Raw genomic sequence first — 24,175 nt, 5'->3', positions numbered from 1 at the left:
AAATGGTTACAATCAGGCGTGAAAAAAAATTGATTTTAATCGATAAAGGAGATATGTACTTATATTTATCGATATTGCAAATCAGATGACAGGTTTGTATTTGCTATTCATAGAACAACGAAAAAGTTATGATAGAAGTCACTAGATGTCAATAAAGTGCATATTTTTAGACAACTGGTATACCACGTGAAAACACGGGACCAGGATACAACGCATGGTTATACAATCGCGTGTTTACACAGCTCCGGGATACAATGTGTTAAGAGTACACTCTGGAAGAGCATATCTTGACAGGGTGGAATCATTTTTTTACTTTGAATAATAACAAACATCCCTGAGATTTTTTATTGAAATTGAATACTACTTCCTTCACATCCACCCCCAAAAGAACTTTCTAAAAACCGAGTTTTGGATCAATGGAATAGCATTCTTGAGAAAGTGATTGGTGCATGTTTGTTTAATAAGTTTAAAAACTGACTGGATGAACACGAAAATTTATAATGATTTTAATTTAAATGTTTAAAATTTATAATTGTATTTTGTATATATGTACATATATACATATGTATGTATATTTAAAACACAGTAAATTAGATGTACATATATGCAATTATGCATCAGCTTAATACTGCTAGTGTACCTAATAATCATAATAACAATAATTTCCAATGAGAAACATGAAAAATCTTAAGTACATAGTATTTGAGTTTTAAAAATATTTATTGGATAAATCTGCAAATTCGTTGAAGAAGTAACTAATTATTATTATTATTTTTTATTTTTTAATAAAATGGAAACATTTGCGTTCTTATTATTTACCCAAATACTTAGATTTTTGGAGCAATTTTTAACAGTTGTAAATGACTCACTATTAGAAAATGGGAATCAAGTTGGGGTAAAGTGGGGTTTGAACCTCGGACCTCTGATCCGAGAGTCCGCAACACTAGCCACGGGACCACAACCCGATTCAAATTATGCTTTCATAGTAAAATTTGATAGACCATTCTCAATCTATATAAATGAGTGATGATGTTTTATAGTATTTTTAACAAGGTCTTTATTAAACTACATATTTTAATTTTAGGTTCCGCAAACATGAAGATACTGAAGCTTCTCCTGAAGAGCAGGTTTTCCAATTTTGGATGGAATTTTTTGTAGAGGCAGCCAAACCCACTATAGACAGCAATAGTATACGATTTCCTGTAAGTATTATGTGACTTAAAGGTGGAAAAAAAACATTACACAAAATCATCATTGTCAATCTTGTAGAGTCTACCACAAGTCTGGCGATGTCCCTCATATTGAAGCTCGGTTACTGGTGAAAAATCCTAGATCAAATATTTTGTGAAATTAAGATACGAAAGTTTTTTTTTAAACTGATCAAAATAAAAAAAACATGTTATTGAGTTTAATTAAAAAATAGATCAATATTTTTTTTGAACCTTTTGACCTCGCTTTCTCTACATCAATGGATCTTTTCGTGTCACACCAATTATTCCAACTTTTGATATTGTATTTTCTGGATTTGGTCATGTCATGTCTCGGTCTTCCTCCTTTTCTGCATCCATCAACATGATCAATCGATCAATATTGTAGTAGTAATAATCTCTGTATCAATCAAATGTTTTAATTTCATTGTGTTTCTTTCAGATGTTAATTCTTGAGCCTGGAAAAGTTTACATGCCAAGTTTTGCAAATGTAAATTTAGGCGCTGAACAGAAGTCCCTACAGATATGGAATTTGTGCTTGGAATCTCTCAAGGGGGAGTGTCGGCAGGTTCATGATTGGCTCTTCACAGCCAATAGCATCCGCAGTCTTAGGTGGGAAAATGATACTTATACCTAAATTCGAAAACAAATTTATGGTTTTAAATGTTTAAATAGTAAACTATGTGTTAAATTTTGTTTTCAGTTTATATAAGAAAGATGAGCGCTGTTTATTCCTGTATGTCCATCAGAATTCTGATGACTTTCAAATGTTCTTACCATCTGTACAATGCAGACAGAGATTCTATGAACTTATATTAGAGATGACTGCAGACCAGGAAGGAATGGTCACCGATCTGGACATTGAAACATCAACCGACCAAATCAAGGTATAAAACTTTGTTTTTTATTGATAGAGTAATACGATAATGATAGTCTCCATTTTAGACGTTTAGCAGTAACAATTTGACTTCTAAATTTATTTTATATAATGCACCAATTTTATGTCATAGATTGATATCAAAAGCCCCAACTCTAATTATCTTGATTATTTTGTATTTAGCACAGATTACTGAGGGGATTTTTATGTACCCTATAGTTTGAAAACCATAAAAGATTTTTTTTATGTTACTTATCACAAAAACAAAAATAGGTAATATACAAACATGTAAAGTGTATTAAGATTTTAGCCATATTTTTTCATTTAGGTGTTGAATTTTTACAATTTTATGGAAGTGCATATGTATCATCGGTATGCAGATAAAACTCTCTGTATGCATTATTGTTTATTCTGAGAAAAATTTGAATGTAAGACTCAACAAAAGTCTTTTCCGGTCTTCCTTTTTCATATTCAGGACATAATACATACACATGAAACCATCTTAGTTTCTTTAAATTGTTTCAATACGTTGCATTTCAAAATAAAATATCCGGTAAATGGCTTTTATCAGAATACATTTTTCATTCTGCTTTTAGAGGGTTTTTATACATGTCAACTTTAAAACTAAACCTCGGAGGATTTAGAGGATCTTATCGGTTGATAAAGCTAAAAAAATTACTGATTTATAATATTGAATCATCAAACTTTTTTGTCATTTTTTAGTCTAGTATATTTTCATATCTCACTTTCTGGGCTTGAATAAGTATGAGCTATTTTGATTATGTAATAGCTAGTGAAAAGTATAAAATAATAGAATAATTGAACTACTATTTTAGGGTTGTATAATTGTCTGCTTGACTCTAAACTCATTATTTATCAATTCCATATTACTATTTCCAGTATGAGTATGAACTGGACGACATTAACAAGAAAATAGTTCTGGGTAGGGGTACATATGGCGTTGTGTATGCAGCTCGAGATCTGAACACCCAAGTAAGAATAGCCGTGAAGGAAATTCCAGAGAAGAACCTCGGCGATGTCCAACCTTTACATGAAGAGATCAAGTTACACTCTCAACTGAGGCATAGAAATATTGTACAGGTAAAGTTTATTTAAAATGTTGATAAAAATGCATTGGTTTTTCAGAATATTGAATAAAATACATTTTTTAAATTCATATCATTAATTGGAGTCATTTTATACTTACAAATTACGCACACAGGGTATTGTCCAAGTTAACGAGTTGTACAGTTTAAACACTCGCTGTGCGAGCGAGTATCCAACAAGACATTAGACCCTGCATCATTTAATTTAATTGATTAATTATTAAATATACAAAATTGAAAGTTCAAAATGGAATTTAGTGATGTGTTTAATTTCCATGTAATGTTAGTTTTAGTTCAGAGTAAAAATGTTGAGGGAAACATCAGAGTTGTACCAGTGATACATGGATATTGTTGGGAGAAATTTAAAATTCTTTAGGGAAAAAGTGTTAAATTGTTCAAGAGAGGGAGAAGAAAATGAAAAATAACATGTTTCTACCAATTTTATATGAATAAAAATAAGAAATATAATTTAATTTCCATTTGCTTTCTCTCTCTTGAACAATTTACATTTTGTCCCAGCGTTTCAAATTTCTAGATGATATAAAAAATGAATGCATTTTAATATACTTTGGTACACAGATTTTATGCCATCTGGGTGATATATTGTTGTATCTACCCCATTGACAATAATGATAATTTATACATAAATACAAATAATATATTTTTATCTTTATGCTACCCTTTTTTATTTATTTTTTAATTTGAACAGTTCCTCTTGTTACCTACCTATCAGTATATTTTGAAATTTATAATATATATTTTTTAAATGTGATTTTAGTATCTTGGATCGGTGTCTGAAGGAAATTTTTTCAAAATATTCATGGAGCAAGTTCCTGGAGGTTCTTTGTCAGCACTGTTGAGTTCGAAATGGGGACCTCTGAAGGAAAATGAGTCTACTATTTCCTATTATACTAAGCAGATTTTACAAGGTTAGATTCCTTTTTACAGAAAAATTGACATTTACAAGTGAATAAGTATTAATTGTACCATAATTGTATGTATTAGTGACAAACCACTGCATGTATTAATCAAAACACCAATTAGTTTTCATGGACTGAAATAAGAAGCATATTTTAGGGCCTCAATCTGTTTTATTTCAAAAGTTATCTTTCATTCCATTTTTTTTAATGCTTTTAAAATTATTTTATTTATTTATAATTATAAAAACCTGTTCGGGTTATAGAAACATATAAGATCAAGTCATGTTATGTCTCGGCTGGTTAGTTGTAGTCATCATATGATTTTAAATGCTAACCTTGTTCCAACGTAAGGGCAGGTTTATTATACCTAAATTGAATATATGTAATACGATGATTTATCTAGTTTTATAACTAATGTGTTAATTAGATGAAAATGCAATTGCAGTATTTTTCATATCGAAGTTTACAAGTAACAACATGTATTAATTTTTTTTTTTGTTTTCATATTTAATTTATTTATGTTCAAAATTTACATGTGACATCATAATTTGGATAAATATACACATTAATTTCTTGATTACTGATGCAAAAATATGATTTCCACTTTTTTAGGTATGATTTATTTTTAAACTAGAAGGTTGTTTCGGTTACTCCTAAAAATCTGTCTAAATGAAAATGTGTATGTAAAAACAGATATACCTACTTATGATATGCCATAAATCATAATTTATCATTCTGACTTCATGATTTTTCTCCAAATAAATGTATATTGCAAATGTATGTTTGTTTACATAATTGACTTTATTAATCTATAATTAATTTTTTAACAGGACTTAAGTATCTCCATGACCAGAAAATCGTCCATCGTGACATCAAAGGTGACAACGTATTGGTAAACACTTACAGTGGTGTTGTGAAAATCTCTGATTTCGGAACATCAAAGAGGCTGGCCGGATTATGTCCATCCACAGAAACGTTTACTGGAACTCTTCAGTATATGGCACCAGAAGTCATCGACAAAGGGCAGAGGGGTTATGGGGCACCGGTAAAATAAGCATTTTGAATATTATTAAACATTTTCAACAATGTACCTACATTATGTTTATTTTTGTTCAATCAATTTAACTTGTACCGTTAAATACAATTTTACAGGCCGACATCTGGTCACTGGGCTGCACAATAGTAGAAATGGCAACAGGAAAACCGCCCTTCATCGAATTGGGTTCACCTCAAGCGGCGGTGTTTAAGGTGAAATATTAGATTTTCTAATTAGTCTAAATTTACTACATAATGTCCCAGAAAATTGTTTCTAGAATTTTTAGTCATTGAAGGCACGATTAAATGCCTCCTATATTATAAAATGGGAATTCATTAATGTTATATTTATTTATTATACGCCCAGAGGGCTCCTACAATAGACAGTTTAAATGTACATCTAATCATAATAATTTTAATTATTACATTAAGTATGTAATTGCAAACAAAAGGAAAAAAAAATTAAGACACATTGACAATAGTTGGCCAAGAGAGAATTGAGGTGAGGTAGTTCAGTGCTACAGGAAATTTGACATTAAAAATGTTTTCTTACATGCGATGAAAGCATTTAATTGCACGGCGAAGTATCTCAAAAATGTATGAAAACTATTTCACAAATTCTTGCTAATCAACCAATCAACTACAACATTAGATAGCTTTCCGGTTTCTGGAAGCCGACTCACTAATCAGCAGAACTCACCGACTATAACTTAAAATACAATACATAAAAAAAAAATGTTTTGTTTGATAGTCTATTAACAAATAAAAAATAAAAGAAAAGCACTGAACTTCCTTATTATTATGTTAAAAAATATAAGATACCCCACAATTGTCTCATATTATGTCTTAAATTATAGTATTTAATATGAAATGCTGTTTAAAATTGTAGTTATTTTTATTTGTATGCATATTAGGTTTAAATATAAATTTTTGGTTGAAATAATATGTAAGGTTGATGTAGGGAAGGAGGCAATGCAAAGCCTTCAAACAAACTTCATCTTTTCTTTAGAAGAACGATCTTTGAAATATGTATGTACGTATTTTTGTAGGTTGGGTATTATAAGGCACATCCTGAAATCCCGAATGAAATGTCCCAGCGAGCCAAGACTTTTATTCTGCGGTGTTTCATACCTGATCCAGAAAAACGTGGTACAGCTGCTGAACTTCTAGAGGACCCCTTTCTCTCAGAGTAAGTGTGTTTTATGCATACGAGTGCATATCGTTCAACATGTAATAAAATGTTCAATGATTGAATTGTTGTATTTAGAGATTTTTTACTTTGTTCAAATTTGCAGCTATTCTTCTATATGCCAGTGTGTAATTTAAACATTTTCTTAGCTTTTGCTACGTGTTGGCATATCTCGCAAGGAGAGTGTAAATATTCAGCCATTCGTTGCATTCGGTCGCCAGCATATTTTTACTATTAAAATACAATTAAACATGTTAGTGGTGGAAAACCGTAATTGAATCAAAGAACAATTTTGTTCTTTAATGATACATGAATAATATAATTTTATATTCATATTATGTACTACGTTATTTTTTTATTGAAGAAGTGATGAAACTGATAACTGGTAATCTGAAATTTGTGGATTGCTAGTATTTATTTAATATCAGATTAGTTACAATTTAAAAGAATCACAAGTTTTTTTTTTAAAGTGGTTTATTTGAAAATCTTATTTTAGGAAGAAAAAATCATCTACTCGTCTGACTGCCGGTGCAAATGTAGACTTTAGCCGAAGTATATCCGTTCCTGCAACAGGTGTCCTTGTTCTCAAAACCACTCCATCTAGTCAACCTTGCACACCTTCTACCAATATTCCATCATCACCGGAAATTGAGTAAGTCAATCAGAAATCTTATAATCAATTATTTAAAAAAATAAATATCTATGATGCAGTTTTATATCTGATGTGATCTAGACCTAGACAGACGTGCAGCATGCATTCATTTCATTCATACAAGCATTATTTTGCATGGAAACACAGCTGATATTTTTAAAAGATGATTAGTTTCTGTGTCACCATTATTTGGCTGGTTCAGTAAAATTACACACTATGCCATTACATATCTCGCATGGAAGGTTCCGGATTCAATTTCCGGTGAAAACAAAAAAAAATCTTGCAATTTTTCTCAAACCTGGGTATTCTGTGCTGTAATTCACCATTGTAATTGGATCTCCTGGCCTGTTGTGGCGCAAATAAAAAAGGTGATTAAATTAATATCTACATGTTAATTTTTGTAGGACTGCATTTTGAGAAAATCAGAAATAATCTTACTATAAAACAATCAACTCTTATTAGATATTCAGCTGATTCATTTTAACACCACATTATTTCAAACTTTTAAACTTTAATTTAATCCTTTGGTTCACAATTAATTTATTTTAAGTATTTATTATCTAACAAAAAACAATTAAATAAATATGTGCCACATACTATTTACTTTATTCACCGTAGCAGTTATAAGTATATAGTAGAATAATTTTATTAATAATATCTATGTATGTATAAATTTTTATACACAGCTCATACTGTTTGACAGGTTATTAACTGTTCAGTTCCAAGTAACCTCACTCCTATGACAAATCATATGCAGTTTGCAACAATAATAAATAAAAGGAGTGACAGATTGAAAGTGCTTTGTATTTTTATTGTTTACTTGCTTTTTTTCTTAAATAAATAACTATGTTGATTGTCTCAATAATCTCAATCTACTAAAATAATTTAAAATGAGCATAATACATTGTGGCGTCTTATTAACATTTTTATCATAATTATAATTTTATTAATAATAATAAAATATGTTTCGTCAAATTTAATATAAATTTCTGTTTTTCATAATGTGTCTAATATGTTGTTTATTGAGTGGAAAGCCAAATTGAATAGTGATTAAAAAATTTTAAATTTCTTCAATCTTCCGATTTAGAAAAACAATAAAGTAAAACTCTCATAATGTATAACTGCAAATATAGGGTACGAAAAATAAAATCAAATACAGTAATACTCCAATAATCCGAATGAGTGCCAAATTTTACTGCTTTTGAAATAATACAGCAAATTGGAATCATATTGTAAACTTTCATAAACATTTCCAGCAAAGTTAATTGCACAGTTAAATTAATATTAAAAACTTCTCTTTTATTTTTTATTTGCTGATAACGATCTGGATATTTGGCAACCTGGATGACTGGAGTTCGGATAAACAGAGTTCTACTATACTTGTATTTTTGTTTGGGATTTCCCATAATTTTGTTAGATACATTTATTAATTTATTTTATTTATGCAGCATTATCTAGTTTGCAAATAAGACACTAAGGTATATAGATATTTAGATTATGGTAATATTATTTTTCATAATAAATGAAATACATCAATGAATTTTTATAATTCCAACGATTTCCATAAATGCATTATTTTTTAGTTTTGAAACTGTAGCCGAATCAAATGGTATAAATATTTTTCCAATGTAAAAATTTACTATAAAAAATAGATGTATGTACGTGGCACTAGCAAAAGTTCAATATTTTTTTACGTATTGCTAAGTTGATTTTTTAAAGGCAGATGGATTCATAAAATAACTTTTTTGTTTTGTAGTGATACATTTTTGCAACAGTTATAAAACTTAATCTTAAATTTGAATTAGGCTTTACGACGAAGAAATTTCCCCCTATCATATCATGGCAGCCGCAGGTAACTTCAAATACTAACTTACGTATTTTGAATGTATGTATATTTTATCAAATATTAATGTGAAATCCCACAACTTAAACGTGTAGTATTTTTTTTAAATTTACTTATTTTATTTACGGGATTTTGCTATAAAAAAAATGAAGTAATGCAGAAGTAGGCTCTCATGTAATAGAAAATTTGTATTTTACTTGAAATACACATTTCAATAGCAAGTTTGTGTTCTAATACATACATGTTTGCTTGTTTAATGAGAAAGTTTAGTGGTTTTATTTTTTAAAAATATATATTTAATAAATTATATTGAATACATACATATAATTTGATGGTATATGATCGATTTAAGATTTTTTTGAACCCTACTGAAATTTGGTCCTTTGATATCATAATTTCATGTAAAATAATTATGTGCTAGTCAAAGTCAGTTCTAAAACTGACAAAAACAGTTTGAAATAAATGGTCCGACTGTCACTTGTCGTATGCCTTGCTAACTCAGTTACTTCATTCTATTTGACTTATTATGCTCATATTTGATTGACCAACGTTTTGGAATTTGAATGCCAAAATATAATGCTCATTTTTTTATTTATAAATGTAAAGCATATACATACATATTTGTTACCAGTGAATCCATATTAGTCACTATCTAACATGGCTCAGCCTGTTCTAAGATGGGGATTTTTTGTGTTTAAAATTAAAAGTAGTCAATATTGAAAGAGAGTCACATAATAAGAAAACTAAAACTACTTAATCATATATTAATTAACTGAATGTGAGAGTAAAATAATAACAATTAGATAAATATAAAGTATAGATAATTATAAATATTCACTAAGAATACATAATGTCACTTGAACATAAATAATATTGGGGGTAAATACTTCAACTAGGTAACTTCAAAATCAGCATTTGTGAGTTTCCCATTAAAAACATATTTTTTTATCCTCCTCCATGAATGGTACAATTATGCAAGTCATGTATTAAGTCATCATAATATGATTTGAATACATCACGACTTGAATTACTTAAAATATAACACTTTGTAAATTTACCACACAAGAGTTTAATACATTAAAACACGACTAGTTTCGGGTAATCTGTATTACCTATCCTCAGGTGTAAATATAAACAGTTGTGTGGTAAATTTACAAAGTTTTTTATTTTAAATAAATTCAAAATGTTTTTCCACAAAGTAAATGCTGAAACAATAAATAATATACATCACGACTTGCCTATTTGTAGCATTCATGAAGGAAGATACATATATGAATGTGTTTTTAGCGGGTAACTCAAAAATGCGATTTTGGAGTTACCTAGTTATAGTAATTACTACCCAATATAGTAATAAATATTTTCTTAATAATTAAAGCAAATTGATCATGGCACAAAATATGGCTACAGGAACGGTGAGAAAGGGGTGACATAGATACATATAAAATTCTTAACAGTCACTATAACTGCCCAAATTTGGATTTCACATTCAAACTAATACAAGATCCTTGATTTCAAGGCCACAGTCTCTCAGTTCTCAGAGCTGGTCTTAACGTATAGTCTCAATAACCTTAAAAAATGGTCTAGATTTGTTTTGGAAGTCAAAAAAAGCCAACACCCAACTTTTGCTAAAATAGATTTAAGCATATCAGCTTCTAAGCTACTGGCTTAAAATTTCAATAATACGAGTAATAATAAAATATGCTTCGACAGAAGTTTGTTGAATAATAAATATTTCCTATTGTTATCAGGACGAAGAAAACATTTAAAAATCTAATTTCAGGTAGCACTAAACTTCCTCATTTACGCTTTATGTTGATGTTCTCAATATATTTGTTTTTCGTTTCTTTTCCCCTTTTCCTATTTGTTTTGTTTTTGCAACTGTAGAAACACAATGGCAACTCGCTCCATCCCCGCCACGGGTCGCCTCGCCTCATCACTGCTTTCTCCGATACAAATACACTCTCCATCGCTATCTTTTACCAGGTAACATGTATAACCACTGACTATAGTTGGGACTTCTGTCATTGCATGTGCGTTACATTTCATTTTGGACAATTACTTACCGTTTCGAATTCTATTAATATGTTTAATACGAGGTATCAATCAAATCTCTTCGTTTGATTCACTTTTGTTTTTTTTTCTAACTGTCGAGCGTTTTTACTTACATCTTTAAGCTTAAGTAATTCCATTATTGAATATACTTGTTCAAGCGAATGTGCTCAATAAATAAATAAAAGTAATAAAAGTGAAAAGGCAAAACTAAAGCGAGGAGTTTGGTCGATGCCTCGTATCAAAATTACTATGAAGGTTTGTCAAGAAATTTCTGCAAAAAATATCTATTAAAATATTAAGATTTAAATATTCAGGAAAATAATGAAAATTCAATATATTTATTCTAGCAACAATAACAGTTACCATTAATAATTAAATAGACACATCAAAACAAAATGTTACTGGGGCAGTTATTCTTTGCATGCGTGTACAGTGTACATGTTATATCAGTATTGTACTCCGACATAATTTGGTGTTATCTCATTTAATTAAATTAATGTTTTAATCCATTAACAAAAATAATTATACTTTATTTTATAATAAATTATTTTTTCTCTTATGTTTTATCCGCACTTTTTAGCATAACCACCTCAGTATTTTTGTTTATTGATTTGCAGACATGAGTGGATGTAGACGTTATATTGCAATTTTTTTTTTCTTTTATACAGAAATGAAAATTTTATGTACAGCTCTTTCACATAAAGCCAACTACACCTTAAAAAATATAGCAGAAAACCGATTTTGAGAGCGAATGAAGGTTCTACTGGTGTTTAAAACTTTAACCTCAGATGTGTCCCCTTTTTGTTTTTGTCAGATAACACTTTTATCCACTCATGTCTTCAATTGTTTTTGTACAAATTCAATATACACTTTTTTCTAGCATTTGTGCAATAAAGAAGTTTAGTGGTTTTTAATTTTTTTAATTTATTTGTTATTAGGCTATCAAACTAAGCCAAAAATTAAAATAATAAAAAAAATAAAAAATGTATATGATCCGTGTTATCATAGCTATGATTTTTTTGCAGCTTTGTAATTTTGAAATTACTCCACCTGTGACATCACGAGTTTTCGTCAGTGAGTTGTGCGGCCATTCAAAATTATACCCTGTAGCTGTCAAAATACACTTAACATTGAAAAAATGTGTACCCGTAGACTGTTAATCTATTGCAACAAATAACTTTAGCTATAATGAGGAACTTCAGCCCTACGGGAAATTGGCTACAATAAATGTTTTTTGCGTGCGGTATAAATCGGAGTTTTAAATTGTACGGCAGTCTCCTGAAAATGTACCAAAAAAAAATTAAAAACATTTTAATAAAACTGACTACTTTGAACGACATCACTGGTTCATTTGAATTAACCAATGATAAAAGAGTTATGGAAGATTTCTGGTTTGCTTGCTGTGAATGAATCAAGGGGCAGAACTGATCGATAATAAGCGAAAGAGAACCTCTGATGTCATATGCGGAGTTATTTCAGAAATAACGAAACTTAAAAAAAATGTAGTGCTGATAATACGATACATAAAATAATAATTTTTTTTTGGCTTTAATAGTAGTAATGATTGGTTGATTCACAAGGACCTGTGATGTAGTTCAATGTAATTTGTTTTTTAGAACCATTTTTATGAATTTTCTCATACATTTTTGAGAAACTTCGCCCTACAATTATATGCTCTAATTTTTACAGTGTGTAAGAAAACGCTTTTTATATCCAATTTTCGGTAACACTGAACTTTTTAATTGCAGTGTATTTAAGTTTATTACATGGAGATAAGATGATCAGTTTTATGTTTTCATTAGACTGCTCAATCAGTTCAAATATTCCAAGTTAGGGATCGTACTGAATACCTCAAGTGGCTACAGATATAATATGTACTCAAGAATTTTTTTTATAAAAATACTAATACCACGACATACCGCAGATCGCATCTGAGGATATTAGTCTCCTTGGCGGTGTCCACATACACGGAAAAGCTGCTCGTTGCCGAACGAGAAAAGCTGCCCGAAGGAGCTCCCTGTAATCTGGTAGCCATAATTCTTTGTACTGAAAGAAGGTAATCCAGAAGTACATAATATGCACTTCATTGGATTGAAAAAAGAGGGAAGTGAATTCTTCACTGACTGGGATTAAATTGATTGGACATGATCAATTCACCGAAATAATTACAAAACTTTTTTAAAGCCTTGTAATTATTTTATTTTTTTATTTTTATTTTATTATTAATTCTCTTTGAAAGCCACCAGATCTGTATATCTGACAGGACCTATAACAGGGCTACGGATACTAGCGAGAAGCTCCATTCGGTAATCATAGTGAGGGGAAAAGGGACAAGACCACTACACACAATAATTTACTTGATTATTCGTATACTCCCTTATTGTTCCAATAATTAAATGTTTATTTTATTGTTTTTCAGTACTATTTGCAGTACACCACCTATAGAAACTGATAGTGAAGGATCTCATAACGACATGTCTATTACTAGGCGGAGTTCATCCGGAGGTCTTCTCTCCCCAGAGGTGAGGACCTCGTTTAGTTTTGTGATACTCCCCATGTATTTTAGTTCATTGAAAAATAATAAAACGTCCTTCAAATTCTTTAAAGACGATTATTTTGATTAGAATTTTATTTATATTTTTTAAGGGAGCATTTGTTATTGTTTATTATACATTTTGAATTTACTTGGTCTAATCCATTTATCAGTTTGTGCACAGCCCACATCATAATATTTTTTTTACTGCAGTCTTAAAATGTTTTTTTTAAATAGTTTTTGTGGACTAAGAAAGCACATATCTACATAGTACATTTTTATGAAAAAGTACATAGTTGTGTTTATTTTATGTGCATTTGTGTGGTGCATTTTGTCATGATTTATTTAATGGAATTGTCGAATTATTTTTGAGCAGTTTTTTGGTTTTGTAAAATTACTTATCTCACCAGGTAAGCCTGTATCGTGGCAGGATTTTTTTCTAATCAAGTATCAGCATGTGTGCATTTATCGTTTACTCTTGAGTGATCATGTCTTCTGCTAATAGGGTCTTTTATAAATCAGGAATAACGTCAAAAATATATTGAATATAGACCTGAATTTTACGATTCTTTTGATATAACTATCAATGCATAAAAATATGTTTTTATTCATCATTTTCAGTTTTAAAAAGTCGCCATTGTCATTTGTAGTGTGAAACGAAGTTTTGATAATTTTTCCTGTTAGAAGATGAAACCGGACGCCCACTGCAACCACCTTGAAATCCATAGAGTACTCGTTTGCTTTACATTGATCCAATGACAAGCCAAAGAGAGGTATCATACGGAGCTAATTAAAATATAATTTTGGGTCCCGTATAAATATACCACAAAAAATACACATAGATACATACCCCCCCCATACCATATAAAATAGTCACATCTCATTGACGTCATCCCTGCCTAGTGGGCTTCTAACATGCATTGCGTACAACTCAAGGGTAGTGTAGCACGGGTAATGTCATACGGCCATTTGTCCTATTATTCATGAAATGTCTCATTTCCAGATAATTTAAAATATATATGTTTTAAGATATCAAATCTGTAGAATTGCCAAACATGTGTCAATTGAAATACAATAGCAGATTCCAAAGTATACGAGTATGTAGGACCGTCGATTAATCCCATGTCACATACAAAAAATAATACCATTGTTATTTCTTTCCTAAAAAAATGTTTATTGTAAACTTGAAAATACCATATTGATCTGGTAGGCTGGCATTTTTAGTTTTTGGGGCAGGTAGTTAAATACTTTAGGTCATTGTCTCAAAATAATGAAGCGTGATTTATTATAATCTATTTTCTGTTATTTAGGTGGAGATAATGACTTCAACGGGATCCCGATCTTCCACAGTTGTCGGCACAAACCACGGTGATAGCGAGCAAGATGGATTTTATCTTCTGAAGAAGGATTCTCAACGCAGAACTACGCTGTGCCGTGTACTGGAGCAGGATCGGAGTAAAATTTGCAACCAGTGGATGAGAAGCATCCAACAAGACGTGAACTGTACTTTGTTAACCAAGGTAAAATTCAATAATGAAAATATGTCACTTCATGGTTAAATTATGTTTTATAAACACGGGCAGGAATCTTCAAGATAGTTTTATTTTATTCTCAATACACACATTTAGTAATGTGCAAAGTAAGTAGAGTATTTATCGTCAAAATGTATTGTTTCAAAGCAGTAGACTAGTATGTATTTTCATTTCGAGTTCAAAAATGACAAGTCAAAGAAAGGCATTTTAAATTGGGATCCATTTTTAACGAGTTGCAAATAATTCACTATTAGAAAATCGAATTGTGGTAGATCGGGATTAGAACCTTTGATCCTCATGTCCGCAATACTAGCCATGGGACCACAACCCGGTTCGATATGAAACTTGTAATTTCAATGGCTTGTTTACTTTCAAAATCTATTTATTTTTCTTAAATACTTTTATACCTTACATTTTATCTTTTAAACTGCATTTTTATAATATGGATTATAATATGGCTTGTGAATTGTAAAATTGATTATTACCATACATCGTTTCTTATTTTCAGTTGCATTTAGAGCCTCTGATGGCAGCGCTCAAGGAATATATCATGTTACAAGACCGAGAGTGTTTGGAAAGGGCCATCACTACATTAAAGGAAGAGCTGGACTTTGATTCCGACGCCATCAACCAGCTGCACCTCGCCATATATCTCTTCCAGGAGGCGGTCAATGTGATACTCCGAATGCATAGCATCAAGCCTCATTGGATGTTTGCTCTGGACAATCTTGTCAGAAACGCAGTTCAGGCTGCGATCACAGTCCTGTCTCCAGGTAAATCCAATTTATCAATGAATTAATTAAGCATTGGATTCTACCCATTAAGGAGATTATCCAACTAGATATTTTAACCTCTTGATAAGTAAGTACATATTAATGAAAAGGGCGTATTCTAGAGAGAGTTATTTTCAACAGATAAAATATGTGTTAAGTGACCAATATTTATTTATTTTATTAAAGAACAATGACAGATAACTGAACATACATACATAGATATGGTCATAGGTATGGTCTTTTTTGGGTGATTCCAGGTAGGTTAGACTTGTTTAGACGTTTTGGTTACTGTTGCAAGGGCAATCTTCTAGATTAAGTGGGTATTGTGTAGAAAATAATGCGTTTATGTATTTGTATTGTTCGCAGTCGGCAGTGTACATTCACTGTCATTTTGTTGTATTTTCTCACAGAAAAATGAAATTGTTGCATTTTCATGAAAATGCAACCATTATTTAACTAAAGAGTTTTTTGGACAACTAGCCTCCATTCTATAGGATTTCATTCTCCTTTCTAAGACAGTAAAAAAACATGATTAAAAATATAATTTTTTAATTTTATCTTTAGAACTGGGAGCTAATTTGGCCGGACAGGATAGAGCCGTGGCAGCTCGCGAAGATGGCGGGGTGCCCATTAAGGGGGGTGTAACGGGGAGAGGGGGAGGGGATTGTCCATCTGTCATGAACTCTGTCAGCTCCAATAACACCAACAATAGTTTACTAAGGGGAGCCTTAGACAACCAAGTTATTCAGCAGCTGAGGGCTGATAATCACAGGTAGGAACAGAATATCAAATTCAAATTTCTATCAAAACCAATTTCATCATCATCATTCCCCGATCAGTACTTAATGGTACTCCAATCAAGTGAAGGAATAATAAGCATTACTTAAATCACACTGTTTTCCTGCAGGGCAGGATAGAACGCCACACTACTCTGTCTTTGACCTCTATTCTTTTATTTATTTATTTATTTTATTTTATTTAGAAAACATACAGTCATACAAAATCAGTATTAAAAACAACAATTTTTTAACATAAAAAGACCAATTAAGTTTTCATAAATTAAAAAGATATAAACATTAAATGTGACAAAAAATAAAAAATAAATAAGAATTTTAAGTGAAAAAAGGATAATTGTTGACATTTGCGTTTTCCATGGAGGTAATAAATTAAAATAAATAAAAATACCGAATGTACACTCCGAGCCATCCACGCACACACATGAACGCACATATAAAACATACACAAACATATACATTACATGCGGCACATATACATAGCATAAACCACTCAAGATGTACAGTTATTAATCTTCATTTGCACGCCCCCTGATTATTCTGACTGCTTATTATTATTAAAAACTATTGCTGTTAGCTATGCAAAGAGCCTTTTAATATGTATTCCAGGTTTTGATGTCAACCTTATCAATATTATGTAATTTAATGATTTATAGACTTGTGCAAGAAATGGTGGCGAGTGAGCAAGCGTACCAATCACTTATTAAGCAGATCCTCGATGAGCACAAATCCCGGTTTCAAATGATGACAGACCTTTGCCAGCAGCTAACTCAGATGGATAACCTAGTAAAAAAAGAGTAAGTTTAATATATTGAGTGTCCCTACTTTTTAAAATTCAAATTCAATATGCATACAGAACCTTCCAAACATACTTCACATGATGGTATCATATTTTTTCTTAACACAGAAATTACCAATAATATTAACTAATAATACAAATTACAAGAATTGATAAGAGATACGGTTTTTTGGGAAACATTGTTTTTTTAGGTTTAGGTTTTATTTCTTATATTAAAATATTTATACTCTATAAAATAAATAGCTTGCAAAACAAAAGAGTTATACTCTTTTGGCAAGTAAAACCTGAACTGTCATGTTTTTGTATTTTTTTTTAACAAAGGCCAAAACATACTAGGGCGGCACGGCACTATGGTGCTTCATGGCATCACGAAATATTATTTTCACTGTTTTGAAACAAACCCCACTGTAGCTGCGCTACACTTCGCAGCACTCCAAACAAAATATTGTCAAAAAAATATACCAAAAAATAGAGTTTTATATTAAAAGTGGTCCAATATAAAAAAAAAATACATTTTGCTTATTCTGGTTCTTCTTTTGTATTAAATATGTAGTTTTACTTTTCATTTAAAATAGTATTTAAAATAATTATTTTTCGTTAATGTTAGTCTTTCACAATGTTTCTCAAAATATTTTTTATGAACAGTTTTAACCACAGTATCATCTATCTATTGTAACATTTAAATTCTTAATGTGTTATAATACAAGATAACTCGTGCTTGTATGAAAAATGCCTTAAAAAAAAAAAAGAAAAACAAAAATGTTAAATTACGTATGTTGCCTAAATGAACTATACAAAATGTATGTACAACTAAAAAATGCTTTTGTATAATTTTATCTGGCATTTAAAACAGTTTAGCAATCGATAGAAAATATGTATATGCCAACGAAAAGCGGACTGTATGATGTAAAACCTAATATCATTCAATTTTGTACAAAGTTGGAGTATTTGAATAGAGGAAAAGAGCACGGGAATGGACCTACTTTTTATGCGACGAGGATGTTCTTCAATATTGGTGCACTGAATGTTGAATGTTCACTATGATTATGATTAACGATTTATGATTAAAACTTTCACCACAATGCATGACGATTCCAAGAATTCTTATGCAATGTCAAAATTTTGTTTATAATGTTCCAAATCCAAATGTTCTATTTATGTAAATCTTCTATCTTGATGTTAGGTGAGTACCATAAGGATGAGTCAAGGGATAGATGGGACAGAAAGGTAATCGGCCAGGAATAATATTGATAAATGCTGTTATACAATTATTCATCACTGCAATATATTATATTTAAGTTTTAGCCGTTTTTGGAGTAGAAAGTTATGCTTTGTATGTTATTTAAATTGTTTATATTGCAGACCAGAAAAGCCTTCCCCTACTAGTCCTAAGAAAGAAATAGAATATAAACCGCATATAGATGTTCGATTATCTGAGTGGTTAAAGGAACACGGAGTTACACAGCAAGCTATAGACATAATCACTTCAGAAGAGTACACTCTGGAGGACTTTTTAGGTCATGTTCAGAGAGAAGATTTAAAGAAAATGCAGCTAAGGTAAGTTCCTACTCAGATTTTTTAAAGGAAGTTTGTGCTAACTATACTGGAGTGGAGCTAACTGTACTATACTGGTGGGAGGAGGCGAGAGTGCTGGCTAGCAATCGGGTCTGCTGGAGGCAATTGGTGATGTCCACATGCTCCACTTGGGAGTGGAAGTGGAAAAGAAGAAGAAGAAGCCCAAAACTCATATCTAAAAAAAATTCATTTGTATTAGATTTTTGATAGCCTCACTTATTTACTAATTTAAAAAAAAAATGAGTTCAATTTAAGGAACTAAAATACAATAACAATTTTAAAGCAGTTATGATGAAAGCAAATAATTTTGAACACAATATTCGACAGCTTAAGACTTTACTAATAAATTAATTAAAAATTTGAAAACAAGTTGAATTTCGAATCTTATGAAGCCATCGCTGTTTGTTTCTTTTGTAAATTCCATCAAGACTTACATTTGTGTTTGATTCGTGTCCTGGCGAAACGAAAAATACAATTCTGTGACTGAAATAGAACCAGATTCTTAAACGGTGGATGCACTCAAGTAAAAGGCCTAAAAATGGAAATCGATTGAACATTTGGTGTGTTTGCCTACCCTCTTAAGGTCCCGGGTTAGATTCATATCAAGGTTTACATTGATTTAAAAGGTAGTTTTATACCGAAATATTTCACTGTCCCTAGACTGGCACCTGATCCATTTGGTGTACCAATGTAGCGTATCTTGATCATCCAATGTGGACCGAACTTAGATATACATAAATATTAAGGTACAAAATACACAGTATTGTCGATATTTTATTTATTTATTTACTTACATAAGTTTACTGTGCATTATTTGAGACATAAATCCCAACTCCATGGGACTAAAAGTCCTGTGTTGAGATGGGATGAGCAATTAGACACAGACACATGAGTATATCACTACAAAAATAGGATCAGAAACATAAAAAATAATTTTTAAAAAACATATACATGGCACATCAATATGGTAAACAGTAAACTCAAACATTTGGAAAATCATCAAGGAGTTTCCTACTCAAATCCCTCCCACTAAGAAAAATCCATTTCCTAACACCTTTCTTGAAAATAGTTTTTGTCCTTGAGAGCTTATTACGCTCTTCCAAAATATTGAACACTCTCGGTGCGATAAATGAGAGATGTCTCTGGGCAAAAGTCGTATGGGTTTTGGGTATGACATAATTCGTGCTCTGGGAAAACCTCGTATGGATATTTTGCTGAGAGCTCTTCTCATTGTTCGGCCAGAAGTGTGCAAGTGCTTCTTTTAGGTACATTTAATGTGTTTATTATTAAGTAAACACATTAAATGTTTTATTGCAACAGAGGGAAAATATTTTTGAGAAGGTATATGGAAGTCTAGGCACTTGCTGAGCTTATTATTTGTCATTGACTGGTTCGAGTGACCATCTTACTCACTGTGTAACATTAACTTTGACCAGCCAGATACAGGTCATAAACTCTTTAAATGCCTAGACTTCTGTATTCCCTTCTCAAAAATATTTTCCCTCTGTATTTCAATCTTGATAACTCCCTACGGAGTGGAAACCAGCTTTGTCTGTAAACATTTGGACACACTAAAAAATTGTACATTAAAATTGATTTATTTTACTTTTCAGGAACTTAAAAAGTTTTGTTTTAATTTAATAAAGTATATATTTTTTTGGTAACTTTTCAGAGGGGGTGTAGAATTACGTATATGGCGAGCTCTACTAGAACACAGATTTCTCGATGAGTCAAATAAACAATCAAAGGGTGGGCACAGAAGGGAAAGTGGCAGCGAAATAGACACGGATCCTGCCAGCACGATGGTTGTAGTCGAGTGCCAGAAGTGCACTTCCTCTTTTGGCCAATCCAACAATGGTTCTTCTCGTCAAAGTGTAAAGTCTAAAGATAATTTGGATCACAGCAGCCACGACGAGAGCACAGAAGACTACAGTGGCAGCGGAATCGTAAATCTATGACTATCTCCCGGATGGTGCAGTCTTCAATAATCTGTTTGTATAAGTTTGATACTTTTAAGTGATTATTCTTTATCTTTTTTGGTGTTGTGTCAGAGTAATAATCTTCTCGTTAAAATGCCTTTATTACCAATTTAAATATCTTTCAATTGTACAGAATTATACAAAATGAGCCCATTGCAGGTGAAGTGAACCAACTTAACACCTCTCTTGAAAATATTTTTTGTCCTTGAGAGCTTAATACGCTCTTTCATAATGTTGAACACTCTTAGTGTGATAAAGTAGAGGTTTCTCGGAGCAAAAGTCGTACGGCCTTTGGGTATACCATAATTCGTGCTCTGGAAAAACCTCGTACGAGCATTTTGTTAAATTCTCTCCTTATTATTCGACCAGAAGTGTGTCAGTGCTTCTTTTAAGTTGAGTAGAGTTGCCTCATATCCAGCATCTTCATGCATTGAAACAACTGTTCTGACGGGTATGTCGGAGGGCGCCGGAATTTTATTCCCAGATCTGTAAAATTATGAGAGGCTTTAAGATGGATGCCGTACGACCCTCCCAGCCAATTATTCCATAGGTTGCAGTGGATTGAAACGGAGCAAAGTACACTCTTCTGAGAGTGCCAATATCCAGAATGTCTAAGAAAGCAGAATATATGGCACAGCTTTCTCAACCTAGAAGTCGGTGACTGCACTTCAGCCTCCCATCAGAGTAGATTCCTAGATTAAGCATGCTGCTTGGTTGGTAGTGTACTGTTATTTATACAAAATGTAAGGTATTAAAAAGATTATCCATATAGCCATTGTCGAACAATGTTTATACCACAGTTTGCTTTCTGAAAGACAGAGTTCCAGTCACCAACCTTGAATAACAAAACCGTGTCATCTTCAAACAAAATAATTTTTCTTATTATTAATTTCACAAAGAGAGTGTGACAAAATGGTCAAACTTTTATTTTCAAAGTTTTACTCTTTTCGCCTAATTTTTTTACTAAATTGTTGTGATAATTTAAATTAACATAAATTCTTGGTACACAAAGAACCGGGGAAAAAAGGTTTTGGTTTTTGGACTGATTACAGAAATATAATATAAAAAATGAGTTTACTTCACCTTTAAAATATCAGTTATTTTACATCTGCAATGGGCTCAATTATGAAGATGATACGATATTTATTATTGTTGATCTTGAAATGTTTTCACTGTGATTAATTATTTTTGAAATTGAATTGTATATGTATTTCAATCTTCTAACAAAAAGAAAAATGTGTGACTGCTGTTTGATTGAAATAATAATGTATGTACAGTGCATTCAAATGTTCAATTATTGCCTATATTAATGTGTAAGTGCCTGTTGGTGAATCAAGTAAGTGTAGAATTTTTGTTTGGGCTAGTACGCGCACAGAATATTTTATTTGAAAATATTTTGTTATGCACAGATAGACAGAGGCTATTAAAGATGTGAATGTACTGTACATCTTGACACTGCACTGATAATAACAAACTATGTATATCTATATAAATAAATCAAATGCTATATTTTTGCATCACCGACTAATAGGTATAAAATAATAAAATCTGTTAAGTATTTGAAACAATCTCAAACTATTTTGAAATATTTAAAAATGTTTATTTATTTTAAATTCCCCTTTTCTTCGTCATGGTGGTGAAAAGACGCGATGAAAAATTACCTAGTATCTCTTTAGCAACAAAAATTTTCATAGAAAGAAATTTGTAGTTTTTATGGTAATCATTATTTCTTGGAAATTGCACAATCCTAGCTAAATAAATGTTATTTAAAAAATATTAAAAAAATATCGGCGTTCACACCTTTCATCACAATCTTTAAAACAGAAATAGTTTTACTTTACAATTTTTACTGTGGTATTATTTTCTTATTTTGCTCGAAGTTTGAAATAGAAATACATTTTGACGGTGAAAAGCCTATTTGACTAACGTACATATATACACTTTAGGCAAATGGGCTTTTCTCCGTCGATATGTTTGTTATTATATCTATCAATCCAAAGTTTTTATGAAACAAAGTTAAAACAGTTTTTCTTTCTTACTCTTAAAATTTACCTTGGATTTTTTCTGGATTATTTGTATTGTCTTTTTAGTACCTTTTTATAATTGAATTGTGCCCACATAGAAAGGCATATAGCATACAAATTAAAAGATAGTTTTATTTAAATGTAAAATGGTGTATATAGCAATGCTGTACTATTGACAATCCTCACTTTTGTGAAACAAGCATTGCTTCATAAAAAAAAAACAAAACAATAAAATTGACTTAATAGAGCTTTGCCTAAAAGTTTCTGTTGAATTACTCTAAAAATCACTTTTTTTTTTCCAAAAATATTTTGAAATAAATTCATTATTGAGACTAAGAGCTGATAGTTTTTAATAATAGCTATGTTTACTCTAAATAATTATAGTTTTTCTGATCCCCCTGTGGTATTTTTGGTTGATTAAAAACGCTTTTTAGGCTACCCCGCGGAAAAATTAAATTGATACTTACCTGGTATTGCATTATCACCGACGATATACCCTTCCTCGTGGGCACAATTTAATTGTCTACATTATTTGGTAGAATATAAACACCAGTGTATCATCCAGTTGTTATTTCAGTTTTCCTCCTGTTAAGATTATCATCAGAAACCTATTAATTAAATTCGGAATTATAAATGTTATCTACAACATTTTCTTTCAAAATTGAAACCCATTAATTAAATTCGGAATTATAAATGTTATCTACAACATTTTCTTTCAAAATTGTTTTAATAAATATATTTTTATTTTTTTTTAATACTTCTATCGTTCAATTTAACGTAAATACAAAAAATGTTCTCATCATGTTTCTCATTTTTTATATCTACAAATCATAGAAAAAATTCTGTTTCATGCAATAATGCCTTTGCAGTATGTTTATTCTTATTAAAACTTACTAAATTTCTTATAAAGGACTCACCATCCTAATGATTGAATTAATTCTTAACGTATGTAGAATTAAAAGTAGATTTCGAATTCACATGTTATAGTGCCTTGAAAAATAATGATAAATAGACTGATAAGTTTTGGCACAAATTTACCAAGTATTTTTAGAATCTGTTGGTAGTTTGCAATATAATGTAAAGAGTATAAAATTTAATTTTAAAAGCCATTATTACCTTAGAAATCATCTAACTGTAAATAAGAGTTATATAATATAGTAATATGATATACTGTGTATATTATAATTTTAATGTGAACATTTTAAATATGTATTCGAACATCGATCTTAACAAAATCAATGAAATGAATGAATCATAATATGGACGTATTATTATGGAGATTTT

The 24,175-nt window shown here is 30.8% G+C and overlaps 1 protein-coding gene and 1 long non-coding RNA gene across 3 annotated transcripts in view; one reads left to right on the top strand and one right to left on the bottom strand.

The window, feature by feature from the left end:
* Ask1 (apoptotic signal-regulating kinase 1) overlaps nucleotides 1–22,103 on the top strand; it is a 36,963-nt gene extending 14,860 nt beyond the window's left edge. The window contains exons 9-25 of one of the 2 annotated variants that reach the window (XM_088236743.1): nucleotides 1,085–1,202; nucleotides 1,651–1,820; nucleotides 1,912–2,095; nucleotides 2,986–3,186; nucleotides 3,970–4,120; nucleotides 4,942–5,156; nucleotides 5,264–5,359; nucleotides 6,196–6,335; nucleotides 6,832–6,987; nucleotides 10,715–10,813; nucleotides 13,302–13,404; nucleotides 14,726–14,935; nucleotides 15,456–15,720; nucleotides 16,285–16,492; nucleotides 17,171–17,311; nucleotides 18,676–18,870; nucleotides 20,561–22,103. In XM_088236743.1, the coding sequence (XP_088092869.1) occupies nucleotides 1,085–1,202; nucleotides 1,651–1,820; nucleotides 1,912–2,095; nucleotides 2,986–3,186; nucleotides 3,970–4,120; nucleotides 4,942–5,156; nucleotides 5,264–5,359; nucleotides 6,196–6,335; nucleotides 6,832–6,987; nucleotides 10,715–10,813; nucleotides 13,302–13,404; nucleotides 14,726–14,935; nucleotides 15,456–15,720; nucleotides 16,285–16,492; nucleotides 17,171–17,311; nucleotides 18,676–18,870; nucleotides 20,561–20,846 (2,938 nt within the window). In that variant the 3' untranslated portion in view covers nucleotides 20,847–22,103. The remainder of the gene's footprint in view (nucleotides 1–1,084; nucleotides 1,203–1,650; nucleotides 1,821–1,911; nucleotides 2,096–2,985; nucleotides 3,187–3,969; nucleotides 4,121–4,941; nucleotides 5,157–5,263; nucleotides 5,360–6,195; nucleotides 6,336–6,831; nucleotides 6,988–10,714; nucleotides 10,814–13,301; nucleotides 13,405–14,725; nucleotides 14,936–15,455; nucleotides 15,721–16,284; nucleotides 16,493–17,170; nucleotides 17,312–18,675; nucleotides 18,871–20,560) is intronic. The other variant, XM_088236745.1, reaches the window with a different exon arrangement.
* Nucleotides 21,161–23,491, bottom strand: LOC148274716 (uncharacterized). The gene is made up of 2 exons (XR_015824219.1): nucleotides 23,359–23,491; nucleotides 21,161–21,353 (listed from the first exon to the last, which is right to left on the bottom strand). It is a non-coding gene; the product is annotated as an uncharacterized LOC148274716 (long non-coding RNA).
* Between the last annotated feature and the right edge of the window lie 684 nt (nucleotides 23,492–24,175).

Source organism: Micrasema longulum, unplaced genomic scaffold, assembly GCF_059751315.1.
Source record: "Micrasema longulum isolate JH-2025_06_02 unplaced genomic scaffold, ASM5975131v1 h1tg001601l, whole genome shotgun sequence".
NCBI lineage: Eukaryota > Metazoa > Arthropoda > Insecta > Trichoptera > Brachycentridae > Micrasema > Micrasema longulum.
Note: the sequence above shows the minus strand (reverse complement) of the source record. Positions and strands in the feature narration are given on the sequence as shown.